Source organism: Bos grunniens, chromosome 4 (assembly GCF_055505025.1).
Source record: "Bos grunniens cultivar Pamir isolate PY7600 chromosome 4, Bosgru_T2T1.0, whole genome shotgun sequence".
NCBI lineage: Eukaryota > Metazoa > Chordata > Mammalia > Artiodactyla > Bovidae > Bos > Bos grunniens.
Window position 1 is genome coordinate 70925853 of NC_141168.1, and position 19570 is coordinate 70945422.

The 19570-nt window shown below is 39.1% G+C and overlaps 1 protein-coding gene across 17 annotated transcripts in view; it reads left to right on the top strand.

Annotated features, from left to right (window-relative positions):
- The window catches only part of NRCAM (neuronal cell adhesion molecule), a 249991-nt gene that overhangs the window by 153023 nt on the left and 77398 nt on the right, over positions 1–19570 (top strand). For 11 of the 17 annotated variants that reach the window (XM_086396801.1, XM_086396798.1, XM_086396803.1 and 8 more), the window contains 5 exons: positions 3687–3887; positions 6289–6306; positions 9134–9239; positions 11273–11469; positions 14530–14652. In XM_086396801.1, the coding sequence (XP_086252927.1) occupies positions 3782–3887; positions 6289–6306; positions 9134–9239; positions 11273–11469; positions 14530–14652 (550 nt within the window). In that variant the 5' untranslated portion in view covers positions 3687–3781. The remainder of the gene's footprint in view (positions 1–3686; positions 3888–6288; positions 6307–9133; positions 9240–11272; positions 11470–14529; positions 14653–19570) is intronic. The other 6 variants (XM_086396800.1, XM_086396805.1, XM_086396809.1 and 3 more) reach the window with 1 other exon arrangement.

The window sequence follows — 19570 nt, forward strand, 5'->3', positions numbered from 1 at the left end:
CTTCTGTTTCAGAGATTCTAAAGGTAACGTGATAAGTCGCTTTGAATGGAGTTAAATGAAGCAAAATAGTAAAAGGCTTTCCTGTTTATGATTACTCTGGGTCATTTTAACAATATGTAGTTTTAAATATTGGGGTGATTTGTATTCTGAAGATGAACCTATCATCTTTCTCATTCAAGTATGCTTTAAAATGTCTGTGGCAAATATTTTTTTAAAATTACAAACTATGTTGTGCTAGCATGCCCTATAACTTGACTAAACAAGATGCTATTTCAGATGGGGGTTTCATTCATCTTAATGTAATTGCATAAACCATTTAGTTTTGGTTCATGATTCTCACGTAAAAGAGAGTGACCATTGTTCCAAGGTAAACTATAAAGCAGTTGGGCTCCTGGCAGAACAGGGCTCTGACGTCAGTACTCAGAGTGCAGAAGCAGTGGTTTTCCTCTGTGAGACATGCAAAGTCCATCCCTCTTACAGAGAGAAAGTTCACTTTTCTGTAGTTGTATTTGATTTTCACTGTGACTTTCAGGGACCTAGTGCTGTCCTTAGAGATTGGGTTATTCACCTGTGATGGCATTCATAGGAGAAGTCAGTGATTTTCCATGGGCAAGATTCAGAGGATGGGCTGGGCCATTGCTTTGTCCTCCCCAAACAGAACCTACACTGGAGATGATTTTGTGGCTATTGGTCTAAATGAGCTTACAGCTTCTGATGAGAGACTGCATCTTCATTTATTATAGTTCATGACCTCCTCTCATTGTGAAGATTTACTCATATCTCTTTAAGTAAGTGCTGTCTCAGTTTTTCTTAAGATTTTTATTTTTTTCTTTATACAACACTGTGATTTAATGTGCAGTATTTTATTCCATATATATTCTGAAAAGATAAGCAGGTTGAATGATCCTTTCTTTTATAGGATGTTGTCTAATAGTTTCTCTGTTTTGAAGGATGAATAGTTAAGGCATTCAGGGAAACAAATAATGAATGAAGAACTTAGAAATTGTATGTAGTTGCTTAAGATCTTATGTGCATTACAATTTATTTGTACATCTTCTAGAAAGTGTTTTAGTTCTCTGGCATCTATTCCAGGCACTTAAATTGAATAAACTCAGTTAGTTTGACACACAATTCAGGCAGGTGTTCCCTTTGTTTTCTCAATGTTTGGTTCTATAGTTTTCTCTCAGTATGTGTAGCATGTATCATTGACTTGTTTTAGGGTCATCTTGCCATTTATGTTTTATTTTCCTTGAAGACTATCTATAAATTCACAACTAGCATTTCAACAGAAAAAATCATGAAAGACCTAAGTAAATCTGATTAAATAATGTAGATCTGCTTTGCATGCACAGAAAGACAGTCTGGTTTATATTTTGGTTAGTAATGGTTGGGTGAGCTTCTCTACCTGCCTCTCAGTGTTTAAATCGTGATGTTTATGTATTGTAATATAGAAAGACAAATTTCCTGGCTCTTAAATGAAAGCACACAGTATGGCTGTTTCATTCATAAAATAATATTTATATATGTATAATGTCTATGTTTAGCATTTTTTGCATTTGTTTAGCATATTTTTATATTTGTTTTGCAAGAAATACACAACTACAGTTATAATCATGTTCAAATCAGAACTCAGTTGCTAGCAAAACACATGTTATCAGCATCATTTCATTTCTCTTTTATACATTTAAGCTCTCTTCCACACACAGACGTAATATGACAACTGATTTGACCAGATTGATAAGAGTTTGGTTTTCAAACCAAGTAGTGTAAATATAGGCAGTTATGGTTTCACTCTGTTACCTTTGTAAAAATGCCTCCTCTTCAAGAGGATTTATATAAAGGACTTTTAGATAAATAGTTTTCTGACTTTTAGACCATAATGCTGAATTGAGTAAGAAACTGAAGAATTCTGGTAGGAAACCAGGGATTCCCAGGTGCTATGATGGTAAAGAATCTGCCTGTCAATGTAGGAGACTCCAGAGACATGGGTTCAATCCCTGGGTTGGGAAGATCCCCTGGAAGAGGAAATGGCAACCCACTCCAGTATTCTTGCTTGGAATATCCCAAGGATGGAGAAGCCTGGCAGGCTACAGTCCATGGGATCGCAAAGAGTCAGGCATGACTGAGCATGCATACATGCACATAAGTATAAATATAAATATAGCCTTAGATAGACTGTGGTCAGAGTGCCTCTCTGAATACAACCTCATCTTTCCCCTTTCCCTGCCTTTTTTTTTTTTCTGCCTATATTATTTACTCCCTACCATATGCCAGACACTGTGATGAGCTCTGGGGACATGATAGGGAACAGGGAAGATGTGGTCCCTACTCTTTGGAGGTTTTCAGTTGAGTGGGAAAGATAGACATTTTAAAAATACACAATTACACAAATAATTCAGTAATGAAACTGCATAAGTGACCCTAGTTTAAAATAATGGCACCTCTCCTACCTTCTTGAGAGAGAGCCATTGGTCACTCGCATCTCTTAGGGAGAAGATTATACCCATCATTTCACGCAGGAGTCTGCTGTCAGACAGAAGCCTGTCCGACATTCTGTGTTTGTGCTCATGTTTTCTTATGTACGGTAGACACTTTCATGTGCCAGGTACACTATTTTAGGTTACAAAGATGGGAGAGGCACAATCTTTGCCTGAAGTAGTAGGGGAGAGAGCATGCATATCCCCCAAAAGTATATACCTGTATAATAACGTGATGAATAAAACAAGGAATTTCAGGGGTTCTCAGAGGGTGAAATAAATGACTTTATTTGAGTGGTCAGCTTGTGTTTCCATTTTCAATGATCTATAAAGAAATCCTTTGGACACTGATGAGGGAATTTGATGGAGAGGACATTCCAGGTAAAAGGAGTAGGATAAACCAAGGCAAGAAGTTGGGAAAACTCAAAGCATATTGAAGGACTGGCCCAAGAAAGAAAAGCAGAATCAGGCAATCAAACTGACAAACAAACAAAAATAATAACTTATGTCGAAATAGGAGGAAATAAGGTTGGTAGGATAAACTCAGACCAGATCATTGAAGTTTTTTATTACCTGTTTAAGGGTATTTGAACTTTATTGGGTAGGTCCATGAGACTACTCTGATGATTTAACCAAAGACCTTTGAGAAAATTAGTCAGCATTGCTTCAGAGGGTTGCTGCAGTGAGGAAGACCTGGAACTCAGAGCCCAGGCGTGTCTGTTGCCACAGTCCAGGTAAGAGATGGAAAAGGCCAGTATTCTTGGTGGCTCTGCCAGTAAATCGGTGTTTGAGGTTTGAAACAAATTGACAACCACACCCTGAACTTTCACAGAGAGAATCTCTGGAAAAGAGAAGCCATTAGGCCTCCCCTTCAAAGTCACACCTTTTAACCGATTTAAAGCTAAGTTTTCTTGCTCTATTAGAGACATGGTAGCCTCTGATATAAACACAGATATTTAAACTGGGAAAACCAGAAGGATGGCACTAACAGGTTTTGCTTGACATCATTGCAAATATTTCTGACCTAATTTTAGCTGATTTATGAATAAATGATTCTTTCAGTCCTCAGAGTTAAATATTTAAAAGTTAGCTCCCATTTAGAGTTCATGTATAATACAGAACTGATGTTCTGAACTGCAGACTTCCTCTCTTCATTTCCTTCTTTCAAAAAAAAAAGATTACACTCATTCTTCCTCTATCCTTTTTCAGTTTCCTGCATGAGAATTATTGAAACACTGCACACAAATCTTTTGTGAAAAAAGAAAAGGAAATTCAGCTTGTGGGGCTCAGCAGGAGCTCTGCTAATGCAGCTTAAAATAATGCCGAAAAAGAAGCGCTTATCTGCAGGCAGAGCGCCGCTGATGCTCTTCCTGTGCCAGATGATTAGTGCCCTGGAAGTCCCTCTTGATCGTAAGTATTAACATTGCAAAGCTCTGAGCCCCTGGAGCCAGAACCTCCCCGGCATTTACCATCACTCTGAACAGTGTGGATGGAGGACACGTCTGTGTGATCCTGAAAAGCAAATCAAACAGCACCTGGTGTTTATAAAGAATCAGTCCCTAGGAAAAAAAAGAATCAGACTCTAGAAAAGGCCATCGAATGGGTCAGACACATGGTCCCCTCCCTGTCAGTCTTTCCCTCCCTTCAGGTCCTTTTTGGTGTACCACTGAGGGGGCTGGCCCAAGAAGGAGTGAAGTGTGAGCTGATCTTCCCAACAGGCATCTTTTTATAGAAGCCATCCTGCAGGAATTGCTTTTGGACACAGGCAGGGAAGGAGAGGGAGGGACGAACTGAGAGAGTAGCGTTGACACGTGTCCACTGCCAGGTGTGAAATAGATAGCTAGAGAGAAGCTGCTGTGTGGCTCAGGGAGCTCGGGGCTCTGTGATGACCTAGAGGGGTGGGATGGGGAAGGAGGCTCAAGAAGGGGGAATATATGTAAACATTTAGCTGACTCACGATGTTGTACGGCAGAGACTAACAGAATTGTAAAGCAACTATACGCCAATAAAAAGAATGATCACGGATTACCGCCCACCTCCCCGTTTATCCCCTTCCCACCTCTCCATCTTCTCCCTTCATATGCTGAGAGCAAAATGATCATCTCTCAGCCAGCCCCACGCCCCTCCGTATCCCCAGACTACCCCCGACTCATTTCTCTTGACTCAGACAAGGCAAAGTTCACTTTTGAGTTTTGAATCTTTAGTATGAGTTTAGAGCTAGAAAATGTTTCTTATCAAAGCCTAGTGAAAGGTCTTTGTTTTAAAAATGGTGATTAAAGACCAAGATGTCAATGTTGAGAATAAAACAAGTCTTCAGCAAAATTGCTATTTATAATGGAGCAAGTAACAGCTACTATAGGAGCTCACCCTTTCCTCAATAAAGCACCATATATGCTGCACTGTCCCCGAGCTGGGTGGCATCTGAAAAATTACAGATAATGCTAAGTGCCAACGGGTTACTTTTCCTGCAATGGAAAGCAGAATTTCAAATCTGGACAATTACTGTACTTCAGAATTGATTTATTCTTTATCCCTAATCTACATGACCTCTTTAAATCCATTAGCTTCTTGAATAGAACATCTGTTTGGCAAGCTTTCCAAGGTGCAAGGAAGATAACACTTTCCTGGGGCAATTCAATTGTTGTGATGTCTTTTTTTTTTTTTTTTTTTTTAACCAAAGAGATTGCAACTGCCAACGGGAAGAAGAGATGTGATGGGCCCCATGCTTTGTTGACTCCCTTTGCTGTACATCTTTAAAGTATAAGAAAATGCAACATTCAACTTCTTTTCAAAAGATATTCATTCAGTGACTTTAATTTCAATTAAAAAAAAAAAAAGATATGATTGGTTAAGCCCATTGGAGTTTGAATGCCTAAGTAAGCATTTGCCCTAGCAGATATGTAGAAGTGAGAGAAAAGCATTGAGAGAAATGCTTTTGTTCTCTCTTGTGTTAAATATATTCTCCCTTAATCTGACTGCTCAATCTAACAATCAGAGGGAAACAGTCACCTACGGCTAACTCAATTATCGCTGCTAATGGAGAAGAGGCAGAACCATGATGAAAAGAAAGTCACAGACAACCCAGGCACTCCTGCATTAACCTTTGCAAGTAGTAATGACAGGCAGCACAGCGGAATCATGTGAATTGCATGCTAATGCAGTTTCTTCCTGCCCCAGTTCTTTACACTTCTTCTGCAGCTTGGGGTAGGTACTAGCAGCCCTGGGTGACTGAGGCATTCTGAAGCAGAAATATGTCAACCGTCTGAAAAGTGCAATTACCAACATGGGGATTAACCATGCAAATAGAAAAACCTCAAATCAGTGCTGGATTTGACTTGGATGGAGCACTCTCCTTGTGGCAGTGTCCCATTGTTAGGTATCATTACCATGTGCATAGTGATGTCTGGAATAATAGGATCAGACACAACACAGTATGTGACAACTCAGATTAATTGTAGATTTAGGCTATTTTTCAAATTGAACATAATGACTTGTCCAGCACAACATGGATGGCATGGAATTACCCATTGCTATTCCTGGAAGAATCATTTTTTGGGGCCTGTAGCATCTCTTTTGTTCTTCCCTTATGTTTCTGTAGAAATCACTGCTTCAGGAATAAACAAAACCTTTAATGGGGGTTTCTTTCTCTTGCTACTTCACCAGCTCCACCTTTGCTCTACTGGTTTTTTAGGTTAAGTAAAATAGACAAGACGCCCCTATTATCTTCAGGGTGCTAACGTTCCTATTACTAACATCTGGTTTTCTTTAATCCTGTTCGCCCACTCACCTGCTGATATTGATGGGGAAAAAGCAAAACTTCTTGAAGACTGTAAGTGTCTTTCGGTCATTACCAGGCAGTGTGAAAATTTGACTGTGTCTTTGTTTTTGAATGAATACTGTGAATTAAATGCACGATTTTATTTTCATGGCTAATGTCTTTTTAAGCATGTGTGTTTACTGTGGCTAAGCATTGCAATGAAATCCAAGAAGCAGGTTGAATATATTCCCTGCATGAATTCTGAACTCGGGTATTACTGTTTTTCTTTTACCAATATTCTGCACTACTAACTTCTGCGCTTCATTCACATCTGATGTAACTCAATGAGAACCACAAAATTGGAAGAGAACTTCTGGTTCTAAATGCTGTTAAAAGCTGGCTGGAATAAAAACATGTCTTTGGATATATATAGGAGTTGGGCACTTGCAGGTACTTCAGCAGAGTTCATTCATATACTTGCTCAATCTGCAGGACTGGGTAGACTAGTGTTTCTTAATGTCATCAGTAAAATGGCCCAGAGAGTTTGAATCTTGTTTGGAAGTGTACAAAAGACAAGCAACCCCCACTCACATCCTTTCTGAGTGGCATGCTCTAATCTAAAACTGCTGCCTCTGACAGCTGGGCACCACCTATCATCTACCTAAAAAATAATAATAATTTTCAAGCATTTGAAAAATCCTTTGGTTTGGATTAACCAGGACAATTGTATAAAATCACCTTTTCCCCTTGTTACTCTATAGCCGTTGTTGGTTGCCCAGTGACCTCAGCACTGTTCAAAGAGTTCCATCTAGATGGTCAGCTCCTGGCCGTGATTTGTGGCAGCTAAACCAGCTCCATTAAGTTCTGGGTCTGAGACCACCACCCTTGCATCTCTGTCACTCGCAGAAAAGCACAAGAAATCAGATTGAATCACTCCTAAAAGTCCCCCTTACCCACAACCTATGCCTGCTGATCCCTTGGTGGGGAATTCTAAGCTTCTTTCCATCATCCCAGACTCTATACTGCCAGAGCCTAAAGGATCTCTGCAAAGTGAAGTTGGTCTAAATAAAAATGACTATGATAATAATCTAAATACAGGTAATATCGCTGAACCATTACAGTTTGGCATGGACTAAGAATTTTGCACAAGTAGTTTTATTTGATTTTCCCAGCAACCCTAGGAGGTAGATACCACTTTCAAACCCGGTTTTCCCTTTACGGAAATGAGGGCTCACAGAAGTTAAGAACCTTGCTTGAATTCTCACAGCTGGTAAAAAATAGACAGACTAGTTCTTAATTGTTAGACCAAACTGCTACCCAGCGTCGGTAACTGACTGGGCTGGAAAGGATGAGGCTCCCCTGGACAGTGCCAGAGGCTGAAAGGAGCAGCTGGCTTAGGATAAGGAAGGGGATGGATCTTGCTAAAGGGAGTTGAAATTGACACTGTGCAGTATCCTGCAGCTAACAGGTGCACAGTAAATGATGGCAATTATGAGCTCCATTTTTGATCTGTATTTTAGGTGTTCTTTGGATATTTAGTAAGAGCTGTCTGGTCAATAGACACAAGATTGGAGACAAAGAAAACAGAATCATGCCTGCAGATTTATAAGACATTTTTCAGCCATGGAAGCAGTCAGTTTAGTCATGTGCACAGTTCCCGCACAAGAAAGAAAGACAAAGGTAGAGAACAGTTATGAAGCTTTGGGAAATAACTTGATTGGCAGATGGAAGAAGTTTCACAAAGGAAGCCCAGAGCATAGTTGGAGAGGAAAGGGACAGTCTGAAATATGAAAAACTTCAATGAACCAAATACCAAGTCTTCACATTATAAAGATGTCCTGTACCCTGTAAGATGTTTTAGCAGCATCCCTGGCCTCTACCCACCAGATGCCAGGACCACTCCCACCCCAGTGTGACAACCAGAATCATCTCTAGATGTGACCAGATTGAGAACCATTGTGGTCTGTGTGAACAGCTGTCTTTGGAGGTGTGCAAGGTAGTTACCTTGTACCCAGGACACTTTGCTTCTCTCTGCTTGCCTAGGAAGTCAAGCTATTTTGCTGCATTAGGCAACAGAAGAAGTCAAAATAGATTATTTCTCCCTTCCCTTCCTGTTCTACACTCTGTGATTCTGATTTCACAAGAAGGAGGGCATGGTAATTTAGAGTGACTTGAACATCAAATGTCCAGATACCAGGTTTTTTTCAGATTCAGTTGTTCTGAGTCAGAATAGTTTCTTCCTACAATGCGATAATAAATTATCACATAGCACTTTGAAGACTGAAATGAGAATATTGTTTCTTATAACAGAGAGCTTCCCAATTCCTCTTCTAAATAAGCCTGTTTTATCTCTGTTCCTAGTAGCCACCTTCCTCCTGGCTCTAATAAGACATGTCAAGTCTCTAATTTAATCATCTTTTTAACAGTGCTTCTCAAATATATTTGTTACCAGTGTATTCATTTACATGAACCCAGGAATGAACTATAAATCAGTTACTCTTTTTTAATAAAGTTGCAAATTTACCTCGTAACTTAAATTTTATCAAAAAGCATCATTTGAACCAAAGGTCTCAGAGAAATTTCTCATTGTTACATCAGAAATGAAAATCTTAATTTTAAGCTTATATTGGTAATGAATTTCCCAAACTTTCAGTGTGGGAAAATGGGCTTTATAAACACATATAAAGTTACCAAAAGGGAGTTATGTCTTGACTCCAAAATTTTAGGAGTCTTTTAGCCAAAAATCTGCTGAGTTGTGTGTTGCCACAAGAGAAATTACTAAAAACGTTTGGAGCATATTTAGTCTAGGGTAAGTGATTTTGATACAGAAAAAAAAATGATTACTATTACAATATTAAATAATTTATTTCTATCCATTGTTCTTCTTTCTACAATTAAGTGGTGCAACCACCAACCATCACTCAACAGTCTCCAAAAGATTACATTATTGACCCTCGAGAGAATATTGTAATCCAGTGTGAGGCAAAGGGGAAACCTTCTCCAAGGTAGGTGTGCTTTCTGTTGTTATAATACTGAAAAGAAGCACTGATAGATCCCTGGGTAAGGACAATCCCCTGGAGAAGGGAATTGCAACCCACTCCAGTATTCTTGCCTGGAGAATCCCATGAACAGAGAAGCCTGGCAGGCTACTGTCCATGGAGTCAAAGAGAGTCAGACACGACTGAGCGACAAACACTTTCACTTTCACACTTTCACCTATTATTAAGGTGTCATTTAATAATGTCTGTAGGTTCATTGTTTTGTCTTTCTGCTTTTAATTAAATTCAGTTGGTTCTTCCTAAAAACCCAGGTGGTTGCATTTCCATACTGATAGCTTTATGTGTGACATGCTAAAAAATTGTGGGGAGATGTCATGAGAGCCTTCTGACAGCCTGTGACACGGGCAAATTCCTTCTGTATGGGCCTTGGTGTCTTTATCTATAAAATAAAGACGCTGAATTACACAACTTCTAAGATCTCTCCTAGCTCTCTCGAAATCTATAAAATAGCCCCAAGTGGTTTTCCAAACATGGCAGAGTTCAGGACGCTTCATATGTATCTTGGCATGAGCACTGCAGAGCATTTTAGACTTGGGAGAAACATTAAACATTATCTTGTCCAGCCAATATATTTTATAGAGGGAAAACTGATGCCCAATAATGCTAGGTAACCTTATCCAGGTTCCACACCTCCTTAGTGGGTGATCTGTAACTTATCCAGTAATATATGGAAGTTTTCAAGAATTGGATGATTATTATGGACATATAATGTGGAATTTTTAAAGTTATAAAATAGAAAGGAGATTTTCTCAATATTGTATTTCTGAGTTTGTCTATGACCAGCCTTACTAATCTATCACAGACTGGCACAGAGGAAAAAATTAACTGGCAGTAAATACCTAAGGATATCAAAAATTTCCATCAAAGGCTGGCTTAAAACAATCTGTTCTGCTGTATTATTAGAAACTTTTGAGTACTTAAGCCCCAGTGCAATGTCCTTTGATGGACAGTGTCCCCTTCACTTTAACACTCACTTAATACTTCCTATAACTCCCTGTTAGGCAGGATTTCTCCACCTTAGCTCTGTTGATATTTTGGGCTGGATGATTTTTTGTTATGGAGGCAGAGCTCTCCTGTGCATTGTAGGATATTTTACAGCATCCTTAATCTCTATTTACCATAAGCCAGTAGCATCTGCTACCACTGCCTCCTGCCCTAGGAGGTGTGACAACTGCCACTAAATGGATAAACAGTGGGAAGGGAAATCCAAGAGGGCTTGGAAAAGTTTAGAAATTAATACTTGTGTAAGAGCATGGCCATTGTTCATTTGTAACCAGTTACCAAGTCTTTGATTACATGACCTCTGTGGCTTTTATATAAGGCAGTCATTTATTTTATATAAACAAAGCTGAAAAAGAAGGCTTTTAGTTGCCAATTTGAAATACTTTCCCAGAAATTTACAAAATCATCTCTAGATTAAAAATTCTCAAATATATTTTATATAGAATGGGCACTTTTTTAATGAAACCTGACATTTAAAATACCATTGAATTCAAGTGTCTTCCTCTCCTCCCAACTCACACTTTGCCTCGTGGTAACTTGACACTAGTCTGATCACTTATAATATACACATATATTAGTACTTGTAAAGGCCTTTCATGTTACACTTCACCCTGGAGCAAATTTTCATAGACAGGTTATCAATTCTATAAACAATGGAGTTTACAATAAAAATGCTAATAAAGCTCTAAGAAGATGTGCCTTGGTGACCTACTTACAATATTTTCTTTGAAAAATGACAGGCAATTTGTATGCATGGTTTCTTTATTGAGTCAGATTTTGGTACTTCTGATGAAGACATGTACCTTAGTATATATGGTCAGCACTTTTTTCTAAGTCACGATTCAATGAAATTGCTTTTATTGAATATTAAAGTATAATTATTCAGAAACTCATAAAACTACAAGGAATTTGTTAAAGAGCAAGTAATCCTGTTTTTCTGGACTGTTAACAAGCTTAATCCTCTGTGTGCCTGGCAGCTTTTCCTGGACCCGAAATGGTACTCATTTTGACATAGATAAAGACCCTCTCGTCACCATGAAGCCTGGCTCAGGAACCCTCACAATCAACATCATGAGCGAGGGGAAAGCAGAGACCTATGAAGGAGTCTATCAGTGTACAGCCAGGAATGAACGCGGGGCTGCGATTTCTAATAACATTGTCATCCGTCCATCCAGTAAGTCAGACCTGTTCGCTGAACAGGACCCTTTGTAAAGTCTGGCTCCAACACCAGCATCTGTTACATCATCCAAATAACCCTTACAAGAAGGCAGTGGCACTGATGCCAGCACTCTGACTTTATTTTGCATGAAAATCGTCACCCTTTTCCACTTTTCCCATTTCGTCAGCCTAATGTTTTGCCAAACCAGTGTGTCTTTTGTAGAAGTCCAGAATAAATCACCAGGGGTAAGAAAAATGCTTCTTCCTCAGATTGATCTAATCATTGATTTCTCCTGAATCTTATGTATAAGCATAGTTCATATAGTCAGATGGAGATAAATTCAATATAAAATGGGTAATTGAGGTATAAGTGTTACTTCTTTAAACATTTTTTAATTGAAGTATGGTTGATGTACTTTATTATATAGGTTATATGTATATAATACAATGATTCACAATTTTAAAGGTTATACTCCATTTTTTTTTGGAGTTTACTTCTTTTTTTATTTTTTATTATTATTATTTTTTTACTTTACAATATTGTATTGGTTTTGCCATACATCAACATGCATCCGCCACGGGTGTACACATGTTCCCCATCCTGAACCCCCCTCCCACCTCCCTCCCCATACCATCCCTCCGAGTCATCCCAATGCACCAGCCCCAAGCTTCCTGTATCCTGCATCGAACCCGGATTGGCGATTCATTTCTCATATGATATTGTACATGTTTTAATGCCATTCTCCCAAATCATCCCCCCCTTCCCTCTCCCACAGAGTCCAAAAGACAGTTCTATACATCAGTGTCTCTTTTGCTGTCTCACATACAGGGTTGTCGTTACCATCTTTCTAAATTCCATATATATGCGTTAGTATACTGTATTGGTGTTTTTCTTTCTGGCTTACTTCACTCTGTATAATAGGCTCCAGTTTCATCCACCTCATTAGAACTGATTCAAATGTATTCTTTTTAATGGCTGAGTAATACTCCATTGTGTATATGTACCACAGCTCTCTTATCCATTCATCTGCTGATGGACATCTAGGTTGCTTCCATGTCCTGGCTATTATAAACAGTGCTGCGATGAACATTGGGGTACACGTGTCTCTTTCAATTCTGGTTTCCTCAGTGTGTATGCCCAGCAGTGGGATTGCTGGGTCGTATGGCAGTTCTATTTCCAGTTTTTTAAGGCATCTCCACACTGTTCTCCATAGTGGCTGTACTAGTTTGCATTCCCACCAACAGTATAAGAGGGTTCCCTTTTCTCCACATCCTCTCCAGCATTTATTGCTTATAGACTTTTGGATCGCAGCCATTCTGACTGGCGTGAAATGATACCTCATTGTGGTTTTGATTTGCATTTCTCTGATAATGAGTGATGTTGAGCATCTTTTCATGTGTTTGTTAGCCATCTGTATGTCTTCTTTGGAGAAATGTCTATTTAGTTCTTTGGCCCATTTTTTGATTGGGTCGTTTATTTTTCTGGAATTGAGCTGCAGGAGTTGCTTGTATATTTTTGAGATTAGTTGTTTGTCAGTTGCTTCATTTGCTATTATTTTCTCCCATTTCCATTTAAAAATATTATAAAAATTGGTTATATTTCCTGTGTTATGTAATATATCCTTGTAACTTATTTTATGCACAGTAGTTTGTAGTTCTTAATTCCTTCCCCTATATTGCCTCTCTCCTCTTCCCTCTTCCCACTGGGAGCCACTAGTTTGTGAGTGAGTATATGTCTGTGAGTCCACTGCCGTTTTGTTATATTCACATAAATATATATATTTATATATATTCACAATATATATATAACAATATAATTTGTTATATTTTTTAGATTCCACATGTAAATGATATCATCTGTTTGTCTCGCTCTGTACAAAGAGACCCATTTCACTTATCACAGTGCCCTACAAGTCCATCTATGTTGCTGCAGGTGGCAAATTTTCACTCTGTTTTATGGCTGAGTAATATTCCACTGTGTGAAAGGGAAAGTGTTAGTTGTTCAGTCATGTCTGACTCTTGCCACCCCATGGACTATAGCCTACCGGGCTCCTCAGTCCAAGGAATTCTCCAGGCAATAGTACTGGAGTGGGTAGCCATTCCCTTCTCCAGGGAATCTTTCTGACCCAGGGTTGAACCCAGGTCTCCTGCATTGCAGGCAGGTTCTTTACCATCTGAGCCCCAGGGAAGCCCAATATTTCATTATATGTCACACACACACACACACAACTTCTTTATCCAGTCATCTGTTGATGGACACTTAGGTTGCTTCTGTATCTTAGCTATTGTAAATAATGTTGCTATGAACATGAACATTAGAGTGCATATATTTCTTTAAACATTTTTATATCAAAATTTCACTGGAAACAGAGTGGCCTCATCATCTTCATATTATTGTAACTCTTTTTGCAATAGTCAGTACATCCTCTCAACAGCCCAGGAACATGTATTTAAAGAACAGTGGCCATTTGAAAGTCTGATCATTTTTAAAGCTTTTTTCAATTATGTGTATAATATTTGTTCTTTACAGAACAAATCAACTACAAATGAACAAAAAAGAAATGTAAAAATTGTTCACAAATCCTTTCATTCAAGGAAATTACTGTTTTTTATATTTTTACCTAGGCAGATAAGTGTGTACATATTGAAAACAAACTCATTCTGAATTTGTAACCTTTTTGGCTTATCTACATATCATGTTTATTATATTAATCTTATACTTATTGTTTAACTGTCTTTATACAACATCTAACACTATTTTATTCAAAAGTATAGCTTTACCATTATTTCTTTCACAAATCTTTTTACATATATAAATGTTTTTTGTTCTTTTGTGAAAAGTATGCTTTTAACAAAATCATTGTGTATCTTCAAGGATTTATTTAATGTAAATTCTTAGAAATGGACTTGCTGACTTAGAACTTATCCTATGAATATCATTTTTTGAAAAATTTATCTTAATTTCCAAAAATTCCAAGTTACTATTTCTCTACAAGTTTGGTTTATCTTTCTTTATAGTGCTTTTTTTGTTTTCCAGTGCAGAAATAACTTAGAAGTTATTATTTTATTTTATTAGGGTCACCGTTGTGGACCAAAGAAAAGCTTGAACCAATAATACTTCGAAATGGCCAGTCTTTGGTCCTTCCCTGCAGACCACCAATTGGGTTACCACCACCCATAATATTCTGGATGGATAATTGTAAGTTTTAAAAATATGAACTTTCTTCATGAGTCTTATGATTATTGGCGATCCAAGTCAATGATTACCTCCTGTGATTCATAAGATGTTTATACTTTTTTTAGAGATGCTCAGAAAACAAATCACATATCATTTCATTCATTTGCTCTGTTTTATTGAATACCTACTATGTACCTATTTACCTTGATTCATAGACCTAACATTCCAGGTTCCTATGCAAAATTGTCCTTTACAGCATCGAACTTTACTTCCATCACCAGTCACATCCACAGCTGGGCATTGTTTCACTTTAGCTCAGCCTCTTCACTCGTTCTAGAGCTATTTCTCCACTCTTCTGCAGTAGCATATTGGGCACCTGCCGACCTGAGGAATTCATCTTTCAGTGTCATATCTTTTTGCCTTTTCATACTGTTCATGGGGTTCTCAAGGCAAGAATACTAAAGCAGTTTGCCATTCCCTTCTCCAGTAGACCACATTTTGTCAGAACTCTCCACCGTGACATGTTGGTCTTGGGTGGCCCTATACAGCATGGCTCATAGTTTCATTGAATTAGACAAGGCTGTGATCCAAGTGATCAGTTTGGTTAGTTTTCTGTAATTGTGGTTTCCATTCTGTCTGCCCTCTGATGGATAAGGATAAGAGGCGTGTGGAAGCTTCCTGATGGGAGGGACTGGCTGTGGGGGAATCTGGGTCTTGTTCTAAAGGGTGGGACCAAAGAAGAATCCCTTAGAGGAAGTGGAGTAGCCCTCATAGTCAACAGAAGCATCCAAATGCAGTACTTGGGTGCCATCTCAAAAACAACAGAATGATCTCTGTTTGTTTCCAAGGCAAACCATTCAGTATCACAGCAATCCAAGTCTATGCCCCAACCAATAATGCTAAAGAAGCTGAAGTTGAACAGTCCTATGAAGACCTACAAAACCTTCTAGAACTAACACCCAAAAAAGATGTCCTTTTCATCACAGGGGACTGGAATGCAAAAGTAGGAAGTTGAGAGCTACCTGGAATAACAGGCAAGTTTAGCCTTGGAGTACAAAATGAAGCAGTACAAAGGCTAACAGGCTTTTGCCAACAGAACACACTGATCATCACAAACACCCTCCTCCAATAAAACAAGAGACCATTCTACACATGGACATCACCAGATGATCAATACCGAAATCAGATTGATTATATTCTTTGCAGCCAAAGATGGAGAAGCTCTATACAGTCAGCAAAAACAAGACTGGGAGCTGACTGTGGCTCAGATTATGAACTCCTTATTGCCAAATTCAGACTTAAATTGAAGAAAATAGAGGAAAACACTAGAACTTTCAGGTATGACCTAAATCAAATCCCTTATGATTATACATTGGAAGTGACAAATAGATTGAAGGGATTAGATCTGGTAGATAGAGTGCCTCAAGAACTATGGAAGGAGGTTCATAACATTGTATGAGAAGCAGTGATCAGAACCATCCCCAAGAAGAAGAAATACAAAAAGGCAAAATGGTTGTCTGAGAAGTCCTTACAAAGAGCTGAGAAAAGAAGAGAAGCTAAAGACAAAGGAGAAAAGGAAAGATATATCCATCTGAATGCAGAGTTCCAAAGAATAGCAAGGAGAGAGAATAAATCCTTCCTAAGTAATCAATACAAAGAAATAGAGGAAAACAATAGAATGGGAAAGACTAGAGAACTCTTCAAGAAAATTAGAGATACCAAGGGAACATGTCATGCAAAGATGGGCACAATAAAGGACAGAAACAGTATGGACCTAACAGAAGTAGAAGATATTAAGAAGAGGTGGCAGGAATACACAGAAGAACTATACAAAAAAGATCTTATTGACCCGGATAACCACGATGGTGTGATCACTCACCTAGAGCCAGACATCCTGGAGTGTGAAGTCAAGTGAGCCTTAAGAAGCATCACTATGAATAAAGTTAGTAGAGGTGATGGAATTCCAGTTGAGCTATTTCAAGTCCTAAAAGATGATGCTGTGGAAGTGCTGCACTCAATATGCCAGCAAAATTGGAAAACTCAGCAGTGGCCACAGGACTAGAAAAGGTCAGTTTTCATTCCAATCCCAAAGAAAAGCAATGCCAAAGAATGCTCAAACTACTGCACAATTGCACTCATCTTATACGCCAGCAAAGTAATGCTCAAAATTCTCCAAGCTGGGCTTCAACAGCACATGAACTGAGAACGTCCAGATGTTCAAGCAGATTTAGAAAAGGCAGAGGAACCAGAGATCAAATTGCAACATCCATTGGATCATAGAAAAAGCTAGAGAATTCCAGAAAAAAACATACTTCTGCTTCATTGACTACCCTAAAGCCTTTGACTGTGTGGATCACAACAAATGGGAAAATTTTTAAAGAGATGGGAATACCAGACCACCTTACCTGCCTCCTGAGAAATCTGTTTGCAGGTCAAGAAGGAACAGTTGGAGTTGTCCAGTCCCCAATTTGGACTGGATCCGAATTAGGAAAGGAGTATGTCAAGGCTATATATTATCACCCTGCTTATTTACCTTATATGCAGAGTACATCATGAGAAATGCTGGGCTGGATGAAGCACAAGCTGGAATCAAGATTGCCAGGAGAAATATCAATAACCTCAGATATACAGATGACACCACCTTAATGGCAGAAAGCAAAGAGGAACTAAAGAGCCTCTTGATGAAAGTGAAAGAGGAGAGCGAAAAAGCTGGCTTAAAACTCAGTATTCAAAAAATGAAGATCATGGTATTCAGTCCCATCACTTCATCACAAATGTATAGGGAAACAATGGAAACAGTGACAGACTTTATTTTCTTGGGCTCCGAAATCACTGCAGATGGTGACTGCAGCCATGAAATTAAAAGATGCCTGCTGCTTGGAGAAAAAGCTATGGCCAACCTAGACAGTATATTAAAAAGTAGAGACATTACTTTACTGACAAAGGTCCATATAGTCAAAGCTGTGGTTTTTCCAATAGTCGTATATGGATGTGAGAGTTGGACCATAAAGAAAGCTGAGTGCCAAAAAATTGATGCTTTTGAACTATGGTGTTGGAGAAGACTCTTGAGAGTCCCTTGAACTACAAGGAAATCAAAACAGTCAATCCTAAAGGAAATCAGTCCCAAATATTCGTTGAAAGGACTGATGCTGAAGCTGAAACTCCAATACCTTGGCCACCTGATACAAAGAACTAACTCATTGGAAAAGACCCTGATGCTGGGAAAGATTGAAGGCAGGAGGAAAAGGGGATCACAGAGGATGAGATGGTTAGATGGCATCATGGACTCAATGGACATGAGTTTGAGCAAACTTTGGGAGTTGGTGATGGACAGGGAAGCCTGGCGTGCTGCAATCCATGGGGTCGCAAAGAGTTGGACACAACTGAGCCGCTGGACTGAACTACCATGTACCAGGTGCCTCTCTAAATAAACCAAAGATCCTGCTCTCACTGAATTTATGTTCATTGCAGTGGGAATAAAAGGAAGGAGAGAAAGAAGCAGACTGTAAGTGTATTTGGAAAATATGCATCAGTTGACAGTAAGTGCTATGGACAAAAATAGGCAGAGTTTTGAGCAGAAACTTACAGGAATTAAAGAGTAGGCAGACCTTCACTATCTGGGTGGAAAGAGAAAACCAGTGTAAGCCCCAAGGACAGGTGCATCCCTGGTGTGTGTGAAAGCAGCAGGGAGGCCAGTGTGGCCAGGCTGACCAATCCAAGGGTGACAGGCAGAGAAGAGGTCGGGAAAGTCCAGGGACTCAGTGTGTAAGACTTTGGCTTTTCCTTTCAATGAAGTAGAGAGCCATTGAAGGAGCTGCTTCACCTGACACAGAACGGATAGTAAGAACATCACTTCGGTTCATGCCTGGAGAATAGAGAGGACAGAAAGAAGAAAAGAGCAGCCTGTTAGGAGGCCAGTGCTGTGATCTGGACAACAGTTGATGGGAATTCTGACTTGGGTAGTAGTAGTCGAGTGGGTAAGAAATAGTCAGATTCCAAATATAATTTCAAAGTCTCTTCCAGGATTTTTTGGGATCAGGATGGAGGCATGAGAGAGCAGAATCAAAGGTAACCCCAAAGACTAAGACTGAACAATTGGTAAAATGCAGTTGCCCTTTCCTAAAACAGCAGAAGCCCATGGAGGAAAGGAAATAAAACTGTTCCAAATGTTTTGTGTCTTTTTATTGTTTTTGTTATTTTATCCCCAGTAACAGCTAATATTTTTTAGTTAATTTTTTATCTTATATTGGAATATAGTTGATTTGCAGTGTTGTGTTAATTTCAGGTATACAGCCCAGTGACTCAGTTACACATATACAAATTCTTTTCCCATTTAGGTTATTACAGAGGATTGAGCACAGGTCCCTGTGCTATATACAGTAGATGCTTGCTTATCATCTATTTTATATACAGTAGTAACTATAGCTACTTAGGCATTTAGTGCCTAAGTGCCTGTCGCTTGGCTAAGGACTACATGAGTTATCTCATCCATTCTTTACAGCAGCCCCAGGAGGCAACTCAGATGACTTCACTTTTTAGGTGAGGGAACTGAGGCACAGGGAAATGAAGTCATTCATTAGTCATTATAACGTCTGTCCACCCCTTCTCTAAACTTAGGGGATTGTTTGTTGCTCTGCTCTCCTACCCTTCCAAGCCTCCCGTTAGCATGTTACTTTGGAGGTAGCATGTGTTTCTGCTTGGAGACTAGGAACCAGGGTTTTGAATGCAAGAAGCCTGGGAGGCATCCTTGTGAAGGTGTCCAGCGAGTTAGAGCTTCATGAATCAGAAGAAAGATTCAGGGCTCTTTCCAGCCATTCGTGGATGTTAGTGCAGAGATGCTTCTTAGAGTCAGAGTCTGGAGAAGAGAATTGAGGGAAGAAATGCAGGTGATGAAGGACACAGCCTGGGGGCTGAGACCAGGGCCCTCCTGGGGCCAGAC